The sequence below is a fragment of the Rhinoderma darwinii genome, chromosome 4 (genome assembly GCF_050947455.1).
Source record: "Rhinoderma darwinii isolate aRhiDar2 chromosome 4, aRhiDar2.hap1, whole genome shotgun sequence".
Lineage (NCBI taxonomy): Eukaryota > Metazoa > Chordata > Amphibia > Anura > Rhinodermatidae > Rhinoderma > Rhinoderma darwinii.
The window spans coordinates 363,289,217-363,313,179 of NC_134690.1; the positions used below are offsets into that span (position 1 = coordinate 363,289,217).

The 23,963-nt window shown below is 44.4% G+C and overlaps 1 protein-coding gene across 1 annotated transcript in view; it reads right to left on the reverse strand.

Moving 5' to 3' along the window:
- Positions 1–12,985, reverse strand: part of TMX4 (thioredoxin related transmembrane protein 4) — a 69,867-nt gene extending 56,882 nt beyond the window's left edge. Inside the window, exon 1 of the mRNA XM_075863059.1 lies at positions 12,518–12,985. Coding sequence (XP_075719174.1) covers positions 12,518–12,732 — 215 coding nt within the window. The 5' untranslated portion in view covers positions 12,733–12,985. The remainder of the gene's footprint in view (positions 1–12,517) is intronic.
- Positions 12,986–23,963: the final 10,978 nt, after the last annotated feature.

The following is a 23,963-nucleotide window of genomic DNA, read 5'->3' on the forward strand; positions in this document are numbered from 1 at the left end:
AGATTTTGCAACCCCTATCTGCTATTGCAGCAGATCGGCGCTGCAATGTAGATTACAGTAACGTTTTTATTTTTAAAAAACGAGCATTTTTGGCCAAGTTATGACCATTTTTGTAGTTATGCAAATGAGGCTTGCAAAAGTCCAAGTGGGTGTGTTTAAAAGTAAAAGTCTAACTGGGCGTGTATTATGTGCGTACATCGGGGCGTTTTTAATACTTTTACTAGCTGGGCGTTCTGATGAGAAGTATCATCCACTTCTCTTCAGAACACCCAGCTTCTGGCAGTGCAGACACAGCCGTGTTCTCGAGAGATCACGCTGTGACGTCACTCACTTCCTGCCCCAGGTCCTGCATCGTGTCGGCCACATCGGCACCAGAGGCTACAGTTCATTCTGCAGCAGCATCAGCGTTTGCAGGTAAGTAGCTACATCGACTTACCTGCTAACGCCGATGCTGCTGCAGAATCAACTGAAGCCTCTGGTGCCGATGTGTCCTCGCTCGTCTGACACGATGCAGGACCTGTGAGTGACGTCACAGCGTGATCTGGCAGAAGCTGGGCGTTCTGAAGAGAAGTGGATGATATTCCCTATCCAAAACATGGCGACTTTTGAAACTGCATGGCACATGTACTTGCATAAGTTGTTACTAAGTTCACATGCAAAATCAAAAACTGCTGAAAATTACGGAGCTGTCTTCAAAAAGGAAAACAGACTGATTTTCAGCCGGGTTTTTTTAGGCATTTTTGGGGCTGTTTTTCTATTGTCAATAAAAAAAACTCCAAAAACAGCTCAAGAAGAGACATGCTCCTTTTTACGCTCTTTTTTTTTTTTTTTTTTTAACAGTGGCATAAAAAAGCTCCCCGTCTGGTCTGAACGAAACGCCATTCCCCACCCCCCATTTAATTCAATGGGCAGATGTTAGTAGGCATCTAGCTACCGTTTTTTCAGGAATATTTTGAGGAGTTTACACCCCGAAATACACAGTGTGTGAACATACCCCAAGAGAGAGTGATGTGGGCATGCTCTTAAACATGTGCAGAGGTCACATAAGGGAGGAGGCGGGAAGTCCCCATCATCTATAATCAGTGGTGTGACCTTCTGTTATCTGCTTCCAGCTTTATAAAAGCCTTTCATTGTCATCCTGTGATAACGAGAACTGCTAAAGAGTGATGTGTTTTCCCATCTTGGACTTTTATAGCATATCCACAGGATATGCCATAAATGTCCAACAAATGCAGGTCCCACACCTATCTCTAGAACGAGGCCCTCTAAACCCCATTCTAGCTTGCACGGCTCACGCTGCCTCCAGAGGAGGAAACAGAGATGCTCAGCGAGCTAGGCGGTTTCCGTAACTCCTGACCACCTAGTGAGGAAGTGGCCGGAAGGCAGCGGGAAACAAGCAAGGTAGGACAGGGTTTAGGGGACCCCATTCTACAGATTAGTGCGGGTCCCAGAGCCGCATCTGTCGGACATTTGTGGCATATCCTGTGGATATGCCATTAATGTCTAAGACGGAAAACCCCTTTAAGGCCTTATTCGCACAAATGTATTTCACGTCCGTGTGCTGTCCATTTGTATAACGGACAGCAGACTGACCAATGCAATTCTATGTGGCTATTCACACATCCGTGTTTTTTCACGCAGCGTGTCTGTTGTGTGAAACTCACCGCATGCCCTATTCTGGTTGGTTTTTGCAGATGAGACTCGCCCATTGAAGGTCTATGGGTGCATGAAGAACACGGACAACACACGGATGACATCCGCATACTATTCGTCCCAATCCGTCCCTGTAATCCTCATCTACTCCTCTGTAGGTACCTTCAGAATAGAACAGGACACGTACTGTACTGCAGCCTATATTCTGGGAGTGGTATTCACACAGGGGCTGTCATATTATGCTGATGGGCATAGAAAATGCAAAGACAGACATTAGTATCCCTAAAATTGTATGCTGGATTAGGACTTTTGTTGCTAGTTTGTCAGATGTTAACCACGTTGCCATATTATTAGGATCAACACCGATATCTAATTATAATGGGGACACCATTACGTCTTCTCTGTAGTTACCCGTATGGATTCCAATAAAGAATTACTTTTAGCAATACAAAACCTAGACGACGCATACAGATTTCATGCGGATTTCAGGCTTAAGTAGTCGTTTGACCCTTTTATTCTCCTTTCATTAGATTTCTGTTGCAAGATTAGATTACTGCTGTAGTGTTAGGATTACATGAATAAATCAATTCCTAAATATTAATCCTTGTAAAGCCCAGGATAAAATCAATCTCACAATGTTTAGTCTTCACATATAATAAGCACAGATTTTTGTTACATTTAGGAAACTTCAAATAATCCAGATAAAAATAAAATAGTTTGATCGTAAAATTCAGGTAGATATATTGGAGAGAAATGACCAGCAGGTAGGGTGTCCTGGGTCATAGGACTTCGAGCTCAAACTAACTATTTTTACATCCGCGTACTGCCCGAGTGTAGCACAGCACTCCGACTGAGCATGGACCCATTACAGAAAACAAGCCAATTCAGGAAGTCAGTTTTTTTTTGCGGACCATCCATCTATGAGGAGTTAAAAAAAAAAAAAAAAAAAATTCTAATTAGCAGAATGTGCTATTTTTCTAAATTTTTTTTTTACGCAGGTATGGTACATAGAAGTCAAGGGGCCTGCGTGAAAAACGAAGGCCACGCGGATGCAATCTGTTCCCTTTTTTTACCGATGGTGGTCTGGAGACCCTTGAGAAGTGGAACCAGAGCAGTGTGATCCTGGATTAAAATATGGTCAGAAGCCAAAAATATGAACATGAAGAATCTCACAATGCTCTCTATGATATAAGCAATAGAAATCACCTTTTCTGCGGTCGCGTGACCATCCTGCCGGTGTTTTCAGTGTGTTGGGACAATTAAGGACGTTTTCAGATGTGAAAAACAGTTGGCATACGGATGCCACCCAGACGAAAGAAATTCACAAACTTAAAGGGGTTTTCCGAGATAAAATGTCTGTGTTAATGGTTGTAATTTATTCATGTAAATACATTTGTAATATAATTACATTTTCCAAATTGGCCCCGTTTCCAGATGCTGCCGTGGGGTACTTGACGGGTGATGTCACTTTCTGGCCGCTGTGTTGATCTTCAATTATTTTCCGGGTATATGACACGTCACTTGGGATGTACCATGTATGGCCTGTTCTGCTGTTCGCAAGAACAGGGACCGCGAGAACAGCAGGGGCCGCAAATGGGCTTTATGGGCTGTACGACAAAACAGCCCATACACGGCACGTCAAGTCAACTGATGACTCGTATGCCGGAAAATAATTGAAGACCAACACAGCAGTCAGAGAGTGACATCACCCGTCAAGTTCCCCACGGCAGCATCTGGAAACGGGGCAAACTTGGAAAATGTAAATATGTTACAAATGTATTTACATTAATAAATTACAAGCATTAACACAGACATTTTATCTTGGAAAACCCCTTTAAAGCAATTACAGGAAGAAAAAAAAAAACTGACGCAGAATCGTCAGTTCTTCACAGACTGAACCCAGACCAGAACAAGGAAGTGGCTGGGAAAGCTTTGTTCACATGCGCGTTCTGGTTTTCCATTGCTCGGCTCCGGCATAGGAGCAGAACGAAAGAAAAAAAAAACAGAAGCACCAGATCCATTGCATGACGGACACACACGGCGCCCGACGGAGCCCTTTGACTTTAATATGTTCAATCAGGTATCCATCATGGTGTCCATCAGGTAGTCCCACATCGCCTACTTGGGAAGTGAGTGGGACGGTGGGGTGCACAATTTTTACTATTAGGGTATGTGCACACGGGCTATTTTCAGACGTTGTTCGGGCCGTAAACGCCCTGAAAAACGACTAAAGAAACAGAGGCTGAACGCCTCCAAACATCTGCCCATTGATTTCAATGGGAAAGACGACGTTTCTTTCCCACGGGGCATTTTTTTTTACGCAGCCGTTTGTAAATACGGCCCAAAAAACGCCCCGTAAAAAAGAAGAAGTGCTTGTCACTTCTTGAGCCGTTTTTTGGAGCAGTTTTTCATTGTCTCAATAGAAAAACAGCTCCAAAAGCGGCCGTAAAAAAAACACATAAAAAACCGCTGAAAATCAGACACTTTATAGGAGACAAAAGGTCTTACTAAAAATTGTCTAGTCCAAAAGATACAGTATTTTATGGTCACTGTTATGTGGCCGAGTAATTATTTTTCGGCGGGCGCATTGTATGGGTATTCTGTGCTGATTTCATAGCTGTATGGGCACTAAACGCTTTCCTACACTACATCTTACAATGAGGCGTAGCTGCAAGGTGGCACTACTGTGTAGGTGCAGTGTGGCCCACTCTGCTGTAAGCACCGCTGATTGGAAGAATTTAGGGGTGTCATTTGCGTCATTATCACTGGAGACTCAGATTGAGGGCACAGAATTGTCTGGAGGTTCTAACTAGGATTCATTTGGGAATTTTGGCCTGGGTAATATGGGGTAACAGTGGGGTACACAACCCAAATATTTGCTGCAGTGTGTGCTTCAATGTTCGAGGCTCCGAACTTGCAACTAGTCAATTATGTAGCTCTTAATGTGAAGTTTTCCAGCCACCTATAAGGGTACGTTCGCACGCTAGACAAAAAACGGCTGTAAAATACAGAGCTGTTCAAGGGAAAACGGACTCTGATTTTCAGCCGTTTTTTATGCATCAAGCGTTTTTGGATGCGTTTTTTGAGCCGTTTTTCTATTGACCCAATAAAAAACGGCTCTAAAAACGGCTCAAGAAGTGACGTGCACTTTTTTACAGGGCGTGCAATAAGTGGCACTACTGTATTGGCAGAACCACGGGGCACCGATGCTGGGTCTTATTGTAACACTCCTTTCGGGACATCTACACAATTACTACGCGAGTCAGTTGATAGATCAACATGCAATAACAATAAAATAAGAAGGAGATGCAGCCCTCTACAGTAGTGAACGTTACCAACAGGGCGGATCAATCTCTTGACTCCAATCCAAGAAGAACCAAGTAGGCAGCGGCACAGACTGGCAAACCTAAACTTGTTGGTTTACCCACCACCACATGTGAATATTCGGCTTCTTTGATAGATCAACAAGCACAAAGTACACATTGTACAATAATTAGATCTCAGATTAGACTGGGTGCTCCGAATCTAGAAGCAGATGTCACGCTGCACTCAATGTCAATGTGCATGAGTCAGCCGCTAGAAAAAGATTGTACAAACTAGACCACATGTGAGTTCACAAAGGAAGACGTCTTTGAAAAGGAGAACTGAAGTTGCAACTAAAGACAAGGTGATATTGGTCCCCAAGTATAAAACAAACCACCACCCCCTCCCGCACCGTGTATTGTGGCTTCTCTTACTCACAAGAACTGCTCAAAGTGCCAGGTATAGTTTTTTTCAGTTTGAAGGCAGGCCCGGCAGTCTCATTTACGATCATCAGCGCTTCCTTGTTTGGTATTCAAGGAGCAACGGTTGGTATAGTGCCCCTGGGGCATTATGCAGTCTAGTCCCTAACCAACCATTTTATAATATGGAGGCAATGATTACCGCGTTTCAAGGAGAACGGTTACACATATAGCGTTGCTGGACATTTAACGTATCATCATCTAGAATTGCACCCTAGGCGGATACGAGGTTTGCGTGTCCATTATTCTGGTCCTGCCATGCTTAAGAATTTTACTACAGTCTGGGTGGATTGATCCTCTCCCAATCTTCAATGAAAAGCATAAGAGATTAAGACTAACTTTAAAGCTGGTGACAAGAACCTCATAGATTTGGGGCAGCTTAATTCAGTGAAACATTTGAGAGACCACTCGAAGCCAGTAAGTCAACTGAAAACTAAATTTTCAAAACGAAAAATAATGTCCAAAATGTTTAACCCCTTAATTACCAGGGCAGTTTGCACGTTAATGACCAAGGATTATTTTTTGTTTTTTCACAGTCGCATTCCAAGAGTCGTAACTTTTTTTTTTTTATTCCTTCGACATAGCCGTATAAGGGCTTGTTTTTTGCGGGACGAGTTGTATTTTGTAATTGTACCATTTTTAGATGCTTAGAATATATTTATTTTAGGAGAGAATTGAAAATAAGCAGCTATTCCAAAATTGATTTTCACGTTATAAATTTACGCCATTTACTATGCAGCGTAAATAACATGTTAACTTTATTCTATGGGTCGGCACGAATACGGGGATACCAGATATGTAAAGGTTTTATATGTTTTCCTACGTTTGCACAATAAAAAGCCTTTTAGAAAAAAAATTACTTGTTTTTGCATCGCCGCATTCCAAGAGCCGTATATTTTTGTATTTTTCCGTCAATGTGGCCGTATGGGGGCTTGATTTTTTCGGGCCAATGTGTCGTTTTCATTAGTACTATTTTGGGGTACATAGGACTTATAGATTAACTTTTATTTTATTTTTTAATGGGGGGAATGGGAGAAAAGAAGGAATTTTGCAGTGTTTTTTTTGGACGCTGTTCATCCGACGGTTTAATTAACGTGTTCATTTTATTGTTTAAGTTCTTACGATCGCGGGGATACCATATATGTGCATGTGTTATTTGTTTTGACACTTTTACTAAATAAAACCACTTTTTGGGCAAAAAAAGTAGTTTTATTTGATTTTGACTGTAATTTTTATTTTTATTTTTTTCCACAAACTTTATTTAACTGATTTACATTTTTTTTTTTTACTCCCACCAGGGGACTTCACTATGCGATGTGCCGATCGCATATATAATGCTTTGGTATACTTAGTATACCAAAGCATTATTGCCTGTCAGTGTAAAACTGGCAGGCAATCTATTAGGCCATGCCGCCGGCATCGCCTAACAGGAATTTGCTGAAGGCAGACGTGGGGGTCTTTGTTAGGCCCCCGGCTGCCATGGAAACCCGACGGCGACGCGGCATTTAATGGGTTAAACTGCCGGAATCAGAGCCCACTTCGATTCCGGCAGTTGCAGCAGGAGCCAGGCTGTGTATAACAGCCGTGCTCCTGTCACTGAACACGTGGGTAAACGGTCAGTACCCGTCCTCCTGCGCGAACTAGTAGCTGCTGAGGACGGAAATATCCGTCCTTCGGCGTTAAGTGGTTAAAGCCTATGTACACTTTTGAAATTGTTGATTTTGTTTCCAATAAAATTGTCCCTCAGTGTAGTTTGTGCAACTTCCTAAATACATTTTATTAAAAATTATTTTTACTTTTTGAGATACAGCTGCTTTGTATCCTGTATACAGAGCATCTGGATCTAGCGCTGAAACCATCAGATCTGCAGCACTGACTGGTTCAATCACATCGAAGTTCATGGATTACAAGTGGATCTTGCATGTCAGAGAGACGCAGGACCCGCTTTCACTGAACCCATCAGTCCTGCGGACCCGACAGATTCAGGTCTTAGCGAACGATACAGCTGCTCTGTATACAGGATACAAAGCAGCTGTATCTCAAAAAGTAAAGAGCATTTATAATAAAATGTATTTAGGAAGTTGCACCAATAACACTGATACACAATTTTATTACTATTATAAAATATATATATATATAAATAAGATTGCGAAGGCGTATATAGCCTTTTAAAGCCATACCCAAGAGAATGACTCAAGTACCGGAACTGGAATTGTGGACTGATAATTCTACATTCTACAAAGCTTGATGCAATCGTTCTGCACAGTAACCACACAAGAACTGGCAGGGATGCACTGAGAGATTGTGCGGCTATTGTCACAGAGATCAATGCTTCCTATGGCTCAGTGCTGGAGAGTTGCGGCCTAGTATTTTTCATACACATGGGAGAGAAGCAATTTCTTGGAAAGGTCATGTTCTGTAGAAGCCGATTATCTGGAAGGCACCGCTCCTTATCAGACTATACTTCTGTCATAGCGAGTATAGTGGCTGCTATAGGGGGCAGCGCCTTGGCTTCTCCGAAGAGATAAAGAAAGTCATGACAGGCAGCGTCACTCACAGGACATCACACAACAGACGTCACAATATGAAAGTCTCAGACGGTTATATTTGAATACAGTTATTTAGTAAAGAGGTAAGGCCCTGTTCACACCACGTTTATGGCCTTTGTTTAACGTATATGCCGGGAAAAGTTTCCAGGATATACACTGAACAGATGCCATACCGGTATCCGTCGGAGGCCAGAAAGACGCTCTTTTTGTCTAGTCAGCGTAATGTAACCCAGTGCACATGTTTAGTGTGTGCGTCTTGAGCTTTCTCTGCGTACACACGAATTGTATATATCACAAACGTGATGGGAACAGGGCTAAGGATGGTCTTACACGGCACGACGCTCGTCTGCTCCTTTCACAAGAAGATAGTATGGGGATGAGTTACCACGATCGCTCGCCCCTATACATTTCTATCATGTCGGCAGCAAGTCTCCCTGTTTACACAGGGAGATGTGCTGCCAACAACGATATTTTCAGCGTTTAAAACGATACAATCAGCTGACGGACGAGCGTTTGCGTTCTGCGAACGCTCGTTTGCCCGATAATTGGCCGGTGTAAAAGAGCTCTTAGGGTAAGGCCACATGGAGCGGCCCTGACACGGTCGCAATGCGGCCAACAACCGCCCTGGCACTATGTACACGGCTGTCAAATACCTCGTTAAGGGGTATTCAGTTACACGCGCATTGCGGCTCCATTCATTCTCTATGGGAGTGCCGGAGATAGCCGAGTGCAGTGTTCGGCTTTTTCAGGCGCTGCCATAGAGAATGAATAGGGGGTAAGTTGTAGTTTGTAAAATCGTGCGGCCATAAAGGGTGTATTAATTCATGGCCGCACAATTTTGCAGATAAAAGGGACAGTTTAACCGCGTTAACATGCGGCCACTAACAGGCTGTTTGACAGGCCCACCAAACATGGTGCCGACACGATTGTTAGCCGCGTTACGACAGTGTCAGGGCCGCTCCGTGTGGCCGTACCCTTAGACTCACAAAACTATCTCTTTTCAGATAAAAGCCGGCCATGAGATCAGCTCATCGCCAGTGGGTTCAGCTTTTGAAGTGGTAGCCAGCCATATAATTGCACTAGGGATGTAGTACCATGAAATACATGGACTGGGTGGGTGGGGTGGTCTGCCAAAGCAAGAGATGCTGTATGTCATTGGCTCTCTGCTCTGGCTCAATGGGATGGCAGCCCGAATAGGGAACCCACTGCATGATGTCTATATGCCAAATAAGGTAGATTGAAAATTACTGTATTCATGAGACAACCCCTTTGAAGGGAACCGGTCTCAAAACTGCTAATAGGGTGATATAGGGGAGAAGGGCATTTTGAACTAACCTTTTTTCTTGGACAGCTGGACTATTAGGGTATGTTCACACTGCCTTTTTTCGGGCGTTTTTCGATTTCAATGGGAAAAACGATGTTCTGCTCCGACGGGCCGTGTAAAAAAAACAGCCACGAAAAAGAAGTGCACTTGGGGTGTTTTTTGGAGCAGATTTTCATTGACTATTGAAAAAAGCTCCAAAAACAGCCCAAAAAAAATGCAGCGAAAATCGCAAGTGGCTTAAAAAACGTCTGAAAATACGGCGCTGTTTTCAAGGGAAAACAGCTCCTGATTTTCAGACGTTTTTGAGTTTGTGTGTGAACATACCCTTAGATCCAACAGCACAAAAAAAATAACCATGGCGCTGTGTGCAATACAGAGGGCTAATAGTTATGAGTCCAATGTATTCATGAGGAGACACTCCCCTCCCCCGCTTCTTCGCACCCCAATCATCTGTATTGTGTCAGTGTGCAAATACATGTAGCGGATCTTGGCCACGCGGTTTACTGCCAATTGTCACGGTTTTGAAACTAGTACAGGTGAGGCACATAAAAACCACGTGCTCCATCTGTCCTTGAGACTAAAAAATAGCGGCAAACAGTGTGCAGTTAACATCACCGTGTAAAAGGCACTCCGAGGCCCCATGCACACGGCCGTATTTTTCATCAGTAATTACGGACCTATTCATTTCTATTGGCCACAGATTCCTTACAGTATTTTTACTTATGGGTGTCCGTGCTGGAAAAAATGATAGAACCCGTCCTATTCTCGTCAGTAATTACGGCAAGGACTCTCCCATAGAAGTCTATGGGAGCTTCTGTAAATACGGATGGCTGCGAATGTGCATCCATATACCGTCCGTATTTACAGAAGCTTTGCTATGCAACATGCTGGTGACATCATTTTCATCCTCCCTGTTTTTACGGATCCATATATACGGATGATTACGGATCCGTATTTATGGGCAGTATTTCGGGATAGATGAAACTACGGTCGCGTGCATGGGGCCTTAGCCCAGTGGACCCGTTGAGATAGACCGCTGCCCGTAACCCCGTCCCGCTGCATCCAGTTCTGACCTTCCTGACGTGGCAATTTTTTTTTTTTTGCTCATTTAATCCCTGCCTTCCCAGTCATAACTTTTTTTATTTTTCCATCAACGTAGCAGTACGAGGATTTTGTTTTCATTTATTTTTTTGTGGGACAAGTTGCATTTCGTAATGGCACCATTTTGGGGTAAATATGACATAATGATTAACTTTTCTTAACACTTTCTGGGGAGGGAGTGGAAAGAAAAAACTGCAATTCTGCCATTTTGTTAGGTGTTTTAACTTTACACCGTTCACCATACGGCATAAATAACATATTGGCTTTATTCTATGGGTCAGTACGATTACAGGGATACCAAGTATGTATAGGTTTTATTTACGTTTTCCTACTTTTGCACAAGAATAGAACATTTCATGGGAAAAATAACGTCATGTCGCCGCTGCATTTCAAGAGCCTTCACTTATTGATTTTTTCGTCTACGAGGCTGTATGTAGGTTTGTTTTTTCGCAAGAGGAGTCATATTAATTAAAATAACAATTTTGGGGTTCATATAATTTATTGATTAACTTTCATTTTGGGGGGGGGGGGGGGGGGTGAGGAAATAAATGGCAGAGGAACAAAACTAAAAAAAAAGAAAAGAAAAGAAAAAAAGGGGGGGGGGGGGGGGAAGCATTTCCGCCATTGTTTTTTTGTATATATCATTCCACCCTGCAGTTTAAAGAACATTTTCGTTGTATTATACAAGTCCTTACGATTGTGGCATTACCATATATGTGTGTCATTTTATAAAACCATTTTTTATAGAGAAGTGGTTTCATTTTTTTTTTTTTTCCCCACTGTGTACAATTTTTTTTTTAATACATTTTATTAAACTTTATTTCATTCATTTTACAGTCCCACTACGTGACTTTACAATGCGATCCTTTGATCGCTTCTATATTACTTTGATCCACTCAGTATACCAAAACATTACTGCCAGTCATCATCAAACTGAAAGGCAATCTATTAGGCCGAGCCTTTGTTAGGCCTTGGCAAACCCATTGGCACCCCACGATCATGTTGCGGGGCACTGATGGGATGACAGATGGAGCCCCTCCCGCTGTCTAACCAGACTAACTAGATTCCACATTTGCTATGGTCCACGGGATCTTAGGGATTAAACCAGCCGGGATGAGAGAGAACTCGTTGCAGCAGTTTGTCAGTTTTATTTTATTGTATATATTGGAAGTAACTGTACACCCGGTTGCGGGAATGTAACGCTGAAATGGATGTAGTTATTTCCATTGGCGGGAAGGCGTTTCCCCATGAATGTAAATTTTTCACATGAATAAAGCGACAGTCGAACACGTGCGCTGACGCTCCACTCAATTCTACGAGACTGACGGAGATAGCCAAGTACAGGGCGCCACTCGGTCAGTCCTATGCAGTTGAATACAGCGGCAGCGCAAATGTTCAACCATCTTTACAGGACGTCACATGAACCACCGCTGAAAACCTCATTGTAACCCGCACCTAAAGTACGCAACATGGGAACCTATTCATAGAAGGCCGGACTAGACACACAAAGGGAACTCCATCTAAGTTTCCATTTGGAAGGTCTGTCTAGTCCCACATACACTCGGCCATTCCTCAGATTCCCCCGAAAGGTCAGGTTTTCACTGGCATTGCATAGATTATATAATTCCGTTATCTCCAATAACCTGCTGAAGAGCTAGCCCTCTACATACATTGCCAGCTATCAATGAGACATCTCAGCCAATCAGAAATTCATGTGACTCTTTCAGCCGTATTCTCAGGCACTTCCAGTTTTATAAACAAGTCTAGAGGGCGGGGACATGCCCTCACGTGACACGTTCTTTTCTCCAATGACTGCCTGTCATCATCAAACTGAAAATATCTAGAGGGCACTATGGCAAACCACTTGGCACCCTGGGATCACGTTGCGGGGCACTGATGGGGTGTGAATCGTCTGCTCTTACATTATGTCCAGGGTTTAATCCCGGTGCCTATAAGAACAGTACATAGCGCGCGCAGTACACACCGAGGCGTTACCGCAGTGAAGAATGACGTGTACACGGCGCATATAAATGATCGCTCGCACAATGGCTGTAACCCAGCACAGCGGTGTGCTCCCCTCCTCCTGTCACTGGCGGCCGTATACTCACAATGTCACCATCCACTGCCCCTCTAACACCGCGGTCCAGTTGCCGGAGGTGACCGGCCTCACTGCGCTCTCCTCTTGTATCGCACCGCACAGCCCAGGCAGCCGGCACATCACCGTCATTACTGCTAGGAACACCGCCGCCCGCAGCTCAGACCCCCGGCATGGAAGCCTCATGACAGCGGCGGCCGCAGCACTCCCGGATCCCGCCATCACCATGTACACAGCACGTCAGCCCGCGCTATGAGGAAGTGAGCGCTCCTTAACCCCTGCACTGCCGCTCAACCTCCTCCTACTGACACTGGGTGGGCACAGCCTGGTACCAGGGCAAGGAGGGCGCTACTGTTCTGTGCACAGGGCTATATATTCCACACAATACACGTTCACAGCCTGTATATGGAGAGCGTGATATGGGCGTGTTCTACCCTGTGGTGATAAATATGGCGCATCACCTATTATAACCATATACCGTCTCCTCACGTGACGTGACGGCCTCTACATGAGGGACACAGTCTTATCTGGGGAGAAAAGCGGAACCGTGCGCAGGGTCTGCTGATAGATATGGAATGCTCTGCTGACACGACAGTCTCTTAACCCCTTCATGACCGGCGTGTTTTATGGACTTTATTTGCCAAATCTTTTACTGCGCTGGTTTAACCCTTTCACTGCTGGTAATTTGGGTTCTAAACTTAATTATGTAGTCGGACAAATTGTTGCAATGCTTCAGTTCAGGGATTGTTTCTTCAAAAACGCTTCCGCTTCGTGTGAAGTATTCTCCCAAAAGATTAAAAACGACAAAACCAAAAGAGTTAAATGTGTCGTTTCATCCAAGACATTGGTGGCTGCGACCCCTGCCAGACACGAGCACAAAGTGGCAGCGTCGCTGGGACAGCCCTGTCCTCCATACGGCAACATGGATGGCTATTGGCAATGAAAGAAAGTGAGCGGAGCCGACAGGAGCGCCACAGCCATATTGCTCTAGGGTCACACCAGTCGGACTCCTTCCTTATCGGACATTGGTGGCACAGGCTAGCTATATGCTGCAAATATCTTTAAAAGGGTTGTCCAGTTAGAAGAAATTGATGGCCTATCCTCGGGATAGGCCATCAATATCTGATTGGAGGTCCGACTGTCTGCACCCTCGCCGATCAGCTGTTTTGAAGGGGCCACGACGCTCATGCGAGCGCTAATTCCCCGTCATTACTGTCGCTGCTCTGTATTATGAATTGGTGACACACTTATAGTTACCGCGGCGCGGCCTTTTCAAGACAGGTGATCGATGAGGGTGCCGAGAGTTGGAACCCCATCAATCAGATATTGATGACCCATCTTGAGGGTAGGCCATCAATTTCTTCTAACTGGTGAACCCTTTTAATTAAAAAATCCCTTTGAGGTTCCATTTACACGTTGTGATTGAGCTGCAGCTAGAACCACATGGAAAAAATGCTTCCGAAAACCGCATGCGTTTTTACCACGATGTGGTGCGTTTTGCGATGTGGCTGCAGTAAAAAAAATGCAGCGGCATTGAAAAATTCAACAAATCGCCGTAAAATTGCATGCGGTTTTCGGATGTATTTTTTTCACTGCAGTTTTAAGTGCAGCTCAATTGCAACATGTGAATGGACGCTTAGAAGCCACCATATTTATTTATATTCTGAAAGTAGATGCCCCACCACATTAAAAACTGGTTCCTGATGCTTTCTCCAACAATCTATCGGGCGGCACATTGGTTTCAAACAAACTTTTTGCCCAAAAAAAAAGATGCTTCAGAATAGTTATCTTATGGGGACTCCCATTTTTTACTAAAACAGACATGTCAGAAAGGTGATATGTCTTCTCTAAATTTTACTTACGGATAGGCTGTAACAAGCACAAAACCCACCAAAGCAAAAAGAGCAGCGTCTGCCAAATACGCATCTACACTATTTGTTTTATTATATGTTGTATTATATGTCGTTGCTGTATGTTGTATTGTTTTGTATAATATGTACTGTAAATGGGAGTTACAACTGTAAACCAATTTCCCTCTGGGGATAAATAAAGTATCTATCTATCTATCTATCTATCTATCTATCTATCTATCTATCTATCTATCTATCTATCTATCTATCTATCTATCTATCTATCTATCTATTATAAGTGTCTGATCTTTGCGGGCCCCACTACTGCGACCCCTACTAATCCCTAGAACAAGGGGTCCTGAACCCCCTGCGACGTCTGAGCATGTGCTTCAAGGTCTACGGGATTGACGGTAACAGCCAAACGTTGTATTTCTCTTCTTGGTCAGTCCCATAGACTTTGATGCATTCTGGACCGCAGCTTCATTCAAATTTCTCAATGCGGTCTTGCATTATAGAGATAGACTTGAGCACTCCGTTTAGATATGCAGATTAGATTTATTCAGAAATAGGCAACATAAGGCTTGTGTAACGTCTCGGCCTATAAACATAGCCTTTTTCAAACACTGCAAAAAGATGCCGAAAATAATGCATGTTAGGCGGGGTTCACACCTGCATTGGTGTGTTCAATTGTTCTGCTCCGTCAGTTCTGCTCCGTTGAATTTAATAGGTTCCGTGAGCTTTCCGTCGAGGTGTATGTGATTTTACTAGACACACTAGCGCAGCATGCTGTGCGGACAGTCCCACATTCCGGGTGGTGTCCCATGTGGCCAGGGGTATACGGGCAATCATCAGGAGTTCCCTCAAGGAGCGGAATCCGTGACCTATGCTCTGGCTGGGGATTCCACTCCTAGAGGTAGTCCCAATGGCGCTATCTATGGGGCGGTAGCGCTAGCTACATGGGTAGCGCTATCTACAGGGTGGATGGCGCTATCTTCAAAGGAGCCTCTGACACAGATGTGAACGAAGCCTTAGAAACATAATACAAAATGTGAAATAAACAATTAATAGTAGTACATAGAGGTCATCTAAGTTAGTGTATATCACATACGACTATCGGACATTTAACATAGGTTTAAAAATAGAGCCTCGGTGGTCCTGTTTGTAATACAGTGGCCAGATGGAGGCCAAGAAACGAAGCACCAGAAGAGTCCATGGTGGGTGCTCCAAGATCCATGTGAGGGAACAAACAGTATAAGGAAACAGGCAGCAACATCCGTTAGTACCACTAGTTATTGGAATTTACATATTGTGCCGATATCTAGTATTGGAGTGAAGGATGGGACATACAAGAAAACATAATAGCAATAACATGGTATCACAGCAAGGCTACAGTAATGCAGGAGTATACTGATATGTCTATGAAGGTAGCTATGTAACGAGAAGGGAGAACGCGCGGACCCCTCACCAAGCCGTCAGCCCGGCAAAAAGCGTGCGGTCTTCCACCATTCCTCTCTCTCACGGTTGTATTTTGGTATACTTTATTAGTACATTGTACATGCATTTGTTTGATACCTTTCATTGTCATAGGGGTTTTTAACCTCATACATCATTGTAAGGGCACGTTCAGACGTGGCAGAATTTTTCCGCTGCAAATGTTGGTGCAGATTTGGGGCAATTACGCAACGAATCTGCACTAACATTTGCATATTTGACAGGTAATTCAGACGTTGCAGATATCACAGCGGACAAGCCACAGATTTCAGTTTTTGCATTGCAAAGGCTGAAATCCGCAGTGAAATTCAGATTCTTCTCCGCAATGTAAAGAGCATGCTGCGGAGGGAAAAATCTGCACCGCAGCCTAATTTCTGCACGGTTATTTTCTGCAAAGTCTGAACTAAGTTTCCTAAAAATGTATAGAAAGAAATGTAAAAAACAGCCGCTGCAGAATTCCACTGCGGACTGTCCACAGCAATTCCGCCACGTGAGTAAGGAGACATGTTTGTGTACATAGGCGTATTTTAACCCGGGATGCATATCTTACACATTGTTTTCTATGTGATAGGTGGTGTATGCTATATAATCAGTCTTTTTCCCATGAGCGATCGTCCTGTGGACTAACCAGGGGCCAGGACTGGGGTCCAGCACACATTTGTGCACTTTTAGGTGTTTTGAGATTTTGTCTGTTTGCTTTATACTTTCCATTTTTTGTATTGTGATAATAAAGTGATTTCATTCATATTTAGATGTGCAGTCTGCTATACGTGTGTCCTTGCATTACAATTTTTTTTCCCCACTCATTATTTATTTATTTTTAAATATTATTTTTATTGATTTTACAAAAACATACAATAAATAAAAGGTTTTGTGTTCAATTATTTCTATATAAACCATCAGCAAATTACATAAAAAGAAAAAAAAAAAGGAAAAAAAGAGAAAGAATAGAAATAAAAAGAGAGAAATACAGAGTAAATATATGCAGATAGGAATCAAACATAATTTTCACATTTTTCAATTCACTAAGCAGAAAGCTATTGGTACTGTTTGCTTTATACTTTCCATTTTTTGTATTGCGATAATAAAGTAATTTCATATTTAGAAGTGCAGTCTGCTATACGTGTGTCCTTGCTTCACAATTTTTTAGCGCATCACATGATGTGACGAGTAGGGAGGATGCGCGATTGTAGTGGCATCACTGCGCGTGTGCACCGCCGTGTTAATAGGCCTAGGAGGACGTATTACCCACAGTGGAGGATAACCAATAGGTATAGTGCAGTACGTCACCTGATGTGACGGGGTAATGAAAGTGGAGTGCGTGTTGACATGCTGATGTCACCGTGCGTGCTCTAGAGAGAGGCCTGGGAGTATGGCGCATGCGCTGGTGTTTGTATCCAGGATCAGTGGCGTAACTACCACCGTAGCAGCCGTAGCGGCTGCTACTGGGCCCGCGGCATGAGGGGGCCCGTGTCGTCCGCCGGCACGGGCCCCCACCATGGCCGGAGGCTCCGCTAGCAGCCGCTATGGCTGCTACAGCGGGACGCCACTGAACACTACGGCAGAGCAGGGAGGTATCTCCCCGCTATGCCAGTAAACAAAAGACATGTATCCCCTATCCACAGGATATCCACAGGATAGGGGATACATGTGTGATCGCTGGCAGCGATAAGGAGAACGGGGGGACTAAAAGTCCCCTGAAGTTCTCCATCACAAACCTCGGACTTCCGGGGTCTGTGTCGGCAGCTCCGTAGAAATGAATGGAGCGCCGGTCGCGCTTCTGCGCATGCGTGACCAGCGCTCCTTTCATTTTTATTGAGCTGCGCAGACGCCGGAAGTCAGAGGTTAGTCATGGAGAACTTCGGGGGACTTTCGGTCCCCCGTTCTCCCTATCGCTGCCAGCGATCACACATCACACATCACACATGTAACCCCTATCCTGTGGATAGGGGATACATGTCTTTTGTAGGACACCCTGTAGGTCGCATTTTTTTGGGGGGTTGGGGACGCTGAGTGAGAGTAATCCAATAATGGAGTAGCAACAGGGAAATCAAATTCCCCCTTCTTCTCTGTGTCTGTTGTGCCTTAGAAAGATAAAGGCTGCTGTTAACACAGCCTCAGAGGACATATTTCCCGTCGCTGTCATCCACAGGCTGTACTAAAGATCCACGTTCTACGAATACATAATAGAGCACCCCTAGAAGTCGACTGGCTTATACCAGGGACATACACAGGGTTTTTTCTCACGGTTTCATGCGGGAACATAAGAGAAATAATTGGGATACAATAAATTGCATTCTGAATTTGAGAAATGCTCCTCCAGAAACATTGCTTCTAGAGGAGTATACAGATGCTGTATAGCGTTCCCTAGAAGGGGGGGCTGTATGGCATTCCCTACAGGGGGGGCTGTATGGCGTTCTCTACAGTGGGGACTGTATGGTGTTAGCGCCATACAGTCCCCCCTGTAGAGAACGCCATACAGTCCCCCCTATAGAGAATGCCATACAGTCCCTCCTGTAGATAACGCCATACAGCCCCTCCTGTAGATAACACCATACAGCCCCTCCTGTAGATAACGCCATACAGCCCCTCCTGTAGATAACGCCATACAGCCCCTCCTGTAGATAATGCCATACAGCCCTCCCCCTGTAGATAACGCCATACAGCCCCTCCTGTAGATAACGCCATACAGCCCCTCCTGTAGATAACGCCATACAGCCCCTCCTGTAGATAACGCCATACAGCCCCTCCTGTAGATAACGCCATACAGCCCCTCCTGTAAATAACGCCATACAGCCCCCCCTGTAGATAGCGCCATACAGTCCCCCTGTAGATAGCGCCATACAGCCCCCTCCTGTAGTGAACGTCATACAGCCCCCTCTGTAGATAACGCCATACAGACCCCCTCTGTAGATAGCGCCATACAGTCCCCCCTGTAGATAACGCCATACAGCCCCCCCTGTAGATAACGCCATACAGTCCCCCCTGTAGATAGCGCAATACAGCCCTCCCCTTGTAGATAGTGCCATACAGCCCCCGCTGTAGATAACGCCATACAGCCCCCTTTGTAGATATCTACAGAGGGGGCTGTATGGCGTTATCTACAGGGGGGGGTTCTGTATGGCGTTATCTGCAGGGGGGTCTGTATAGCGTTATCTACAGGGGGCTGTATAGTGCTATCTACAGGGGGGGCTGTATGGCGCTATCTACAGAGGGGGCTGTATGGCGCTATCTACAGAGGGCACTGTGGCACTATCTACAGAGGGCAGTGTGGCAGTATCTACAGAGGGCACTGTGGCAGTATCTGGGAGGGGTGTGGCATTATCTACAGAGGGCACTGTGGCAGTATCTACAGAGGGCACTAAGGCATTATCTATAGAGAGCACTGTGGCAATATCTACAGAGGGCACTGTGGTAATATCTACAGAGGGCACTGTGGCATTATCTACAGAGGGCACTGTGGCATTGTCTACAGAGGGCACTGTGGAATTATCTACAGGGGGCACTGTGGCATTGTCTACAGAAACCAGTGTGGCAGTATCTACGGAGGGCACTGTGGCACTATCTACATAGGACACTATGGCACTATCTACAGAGGGCCCTGTGGCACTATCTACAAAGGGCGCTGTGGCAGTATCTACAGAGGGCACTGAGGCATTATCTATAGAGAGCACTGTGGCACTATCTATGGAGGGCAGTGTGGCAGTATTTACAGAGGGCACTGTGGCATTATCTACAGAGAGCACTGTGGCACTATCTACGGAGGGCATTGTGGCACTATCTACAAAGGGAACTGTGGCATTATCTACAGAGAGCACTGTGAAATTATCTACAGGGGGCATGTGGCATTGTCTACAGGGACCAGTGTGGCAGTATCTACATAGGGCACTGTGACAGTATCTACATAGGACACTATGGCACTATCTACAGAGGGCCCTGTGGCACTATCTACAGAGGGCACTGTGGCAGTATCTACAGAGGGCACTAAGGCATTATCTATAGAGAACTCTGGCACTATCTATGGTGGGCACTGTGGCACTATCTATGAAGTGCAGTGTGGCAGTATCTATAGAGCGCACTGTGGCATTATCTACAGAGATCATTGGCACTATCTACAGAGGGCACTGTGGCAGTATCTGCAGAGGGCACTGTGGCAGTATCTACAGAGGGCACTGTGGCAGTATCTACAGAGGGCACCGTGGCATTATCCACAGACGGCAATGTGGCATTTTCTACAGAGGTCACTGTGGCATTATCTATAGAGGGCACTGTGGCACTATCTACAGAGGGCCATGTGGCACTATCTACAGAGCGCAATGTGGTACTATCTACAGAGGGCACTATCTACAGAGGGCACTGTGGCATTATCTACAGAGTGCACTGTGGAATTATCTACGGAGGGCAGTGTGGCAGTATCTACAGAGGGCACTGTGGCATTATCTACAGAGAGCACTGTGGCACTATCTATGGAGGGCACTGTGGCACTATCTACAAAGGGCACTGTGGCATTATCTACAGAGGGCACTGTGGCATTGTCTACAGAGGGCACTGTGGAATTATCTACAGGGGGCACTGTGGCATTGTCTACAGAAACCAGTGTGGCAGTATCTACGGAGGGCACTGTGGCACTATCTACATAGGACACTATGGCACTATCTACAGAGGGCCCTGTGGCACTATCTACAAAGGGCGCTGTGGCAGTATCTACAGAGGGCACTGAGGCATTATCTATAGAGAGCACTGTGGCACTATCTATGGAGGGCAGTGTGGCAGTATTTACAGAGGGCACTGTGGCATTATCTACAGAGAGCACTGTGGCACTATCTACGGAGGGCATTGTGGCACTATCTACAAAGGGAACTGTGGCATTATCTACAGAGAGCACTGTGAAATTATCTACAGGGGGCATGTGGCATTGTCTACAGGGACCAGTGTGGCAGTATCTACATAGGGCACTGTGACAGTATCTACATAGGACACTATGGCACTATCTACAGAGGGCCCTGTGGCACTATCTACAGAGGGCACTGTGGCAGTATCTACAGAGGGCACTAAGGCATTATCTATAGAGAACTCTGGCACTATCTATGGTGGGCACTGTGGCACTATCTATGAAGTGCAGTGTGGCAGTATCTATAGAGCGCACTGTGGCATTATCTACAGAGATCATTGGCACTATCTACAGAGGGCACTGTGGCAGTATCTGCAGAGGGCACTGTGGCAGTATCTACAGAGGGCACTGTGGCAGTATCTACAGAGGGCACCGTGGCATTATCCACAGACGGCAATGTGGCATTTTCTACAGAGGTCACTGTGGCATTATCTATAGAGGGCACTGTGGCACTATCTACAGAGGGCCATGTGGCACTATCTACAGAGCGCAATGTGGTACTATCTACAGAGGGCACTATCTACAGAGGGCACTGTGGCATTATCTACAGAGTGCACTGTGGAATTATCTACGGAGGGCAGTGTGGCAGTATCTACAGAGGGCACTGTGGCATTATCTACAGAGAGCACTGTGGCACTATCTATGGAGGGCACTGTGGCACTATCTACAAAGGGCACTGTGGCATTATCTACAGAGGGCACTGTGGAATTATCTACAGGGGGCATGTGGCATTGTCTACAGAGACCAGTGTGGCAGTATCTACAGAGGGCACTGTGGCACTATCTACATAGGACACTATGGCACTATATACAGAGGGCTCTGTGGCACTATCTACAGAGGGCACTGAGGCATTATCTACAGAGGGCAGTGTGGCACTATCTGCGGAGGGCAGTGTGGCACTATCTACGGAGGGCAGTGTGGCAGTATCTACAGAGGGCACTGAGGCATTATCTACAGAGGGCAGTGTGGCACTATCTGCGGAGGGCACTGTGGCACTATCTACGGAGAGCACTGTGGCACTATCTACGGAGGGCACTGGCATTATCTACAGAGGGCACTGTGGCAGTATCTACAGAGGGCACTGTAGCAATATTTACAGAGGACAGTGTGACATTATCTACAGAGGGCACTGTGGCATTATCTACAGAGGGCACTGTGGCATTATCTACAAAGTGCAGTGTGGCATTATCTACAGAGGGCACTGTGGCATTATCTACAGAGGGCACTGTGGCATTATCTACAGAGGGCCATGTGGCACTATCTACAGAGGGCAATGTGGCACTATCTACAGAGGGCAATGTGGCACTATCTACAGAGGGCACTATGTACAGAGGGCATTGTGGCACTATCTACAGAGGGCACTGTGGAATTATCTACAGAGTGCAGTGTGGCAATATCTTCAGAGGACAGTGTGGAATTATCTACAGAGGGTAGTGTGGCATTATCTACAGAGGGCAAAGTGGCAGTATCTACAGAAGGCGCTGTGGCATTATCTACAGTGGGCACTGTGGCAATATCTACAGAGGGCACTGTGGCAATATCTACAGAGAGCACTGTAGCAGTATCTACAGAGGGCACTGTGGCTGTATCCACAGAGGGCACTGTGGCAGTATCTACAGAGGGCACTGTGGTAGTATCTACAGAGGGCACTGTGGCATAATCTACAGAGGGCACTGTGGCATTATCTACAGAGGGCACTGTGGCTTTATCTACAATTCCTGAAGGAATTTTGAGTCAGATTTTTCTTAGGCCCTGTTCACACAGAGGTTTTTTTTACGTGGTTTTTGCCATGGAAACCCCTGCAAAAAACGGCCGAAATTGCCTCCCATTGATTTCAAAGGGTGGTGGAGGCATGTTTTTTCCCGCAAGCGGAAAGAAATGCTCACAGGAAAAAGAAGTGACATGCCCTATCTTAAGACGTTTTCAGCTATTCAGCTATTTTCTTTGCCTGTTGACGAAAGGGGTAAAAACACGCGGCAAAAAGCGCCTGTGGTGCAAAACCACTTTAAAAAAACGGAGCTGATTTTTCCAGGCACAATTTTCTGCCTGCAAAAAAACTCTGCGTGAACAGGGCCATAAACTGGAAACCTGGATTGTTAGGCCTTTTCACACATTTTTTTTGCTGCGGTTTGTGCCGTGGAAACCGCGTCGAAAACCACGCCCGAAAACGTCTCCTATGGATTTCAATGGGAGACATTTTTTTCCCACTAGAGTAAAAAAACGCTCGCGGGAAAAAAAAGAGACATGACCTATCTTGAGGCGTTTTCTGCCTCAAAAACCCCATTGAAATCAATGGGAGACGGAAAAAAACATCGCAAACGGCCGCAGCGTTTTGACTCATTTTTTGACGCGGATTTTGGAAAAAAAAGCTTGCAGTTTTTTTCTTTGCCTTTTGAACAAAGAGGTAAAAAACGCCTGTGTGGTGCAAAAAAAACGGAGCTGATTTTTCCAGGCAGAATTTTCTGCCTGCAAAAAACTCAGTGTGAACTAGGAATAAAACTAGGCCTAAAAATAAGCACATGTAGTAAACTCACAAATTTCCGGTAAGTTTAAACCTAGCGGTATTATTATAGTCATATAGTATTATTATAGTAATGTAGTATTGTTATATTAATGTAGTATTGTTATAGCAATGTAGTATTATAGTAATGTAGTATTGTTATAGTAATGTAGTATTTTTATAGTAATGTAGTATTGTTATAGTAATGTAGTATTATTATAGTAATGAAGTATTATAATAATGTAGTATTGTTATAGTAATGTAGTATTTATTATTATAGTACTGTAGTATTGTTATATTAATGTAGTATTGTTATAGCAATGTAGTATTATAGTAATGTAGTATTGTTATAGTAATGTAGTATTTTTATAGTAAAGTAGTATTGTTATAGTAATATAGTATTATTATAGTAATGAAGTATTGTTATAGTAATGTAGTATTATTATAGTAATGTAGTATTGTTATATTAATGTAGTATTGTTATAGCAATGTAGTATTATAGTAATGTAGTATTGTTATAGTAATGTAGTATTTTTATAGTAATGTAGTATTGTTATAGTAATGTAGTATTATTATAGTAATGAAGTATTATAATAATGTAGTATTGTTATAGTAATGTAGTATTATTATAGTACTGTAGTATTGTTATATTAATGTAGTATTGTTATAGCAATGTAGTATTATAGTAATGTAGTATTGTTATAGTAATGTAGTATTTTTATAGTAA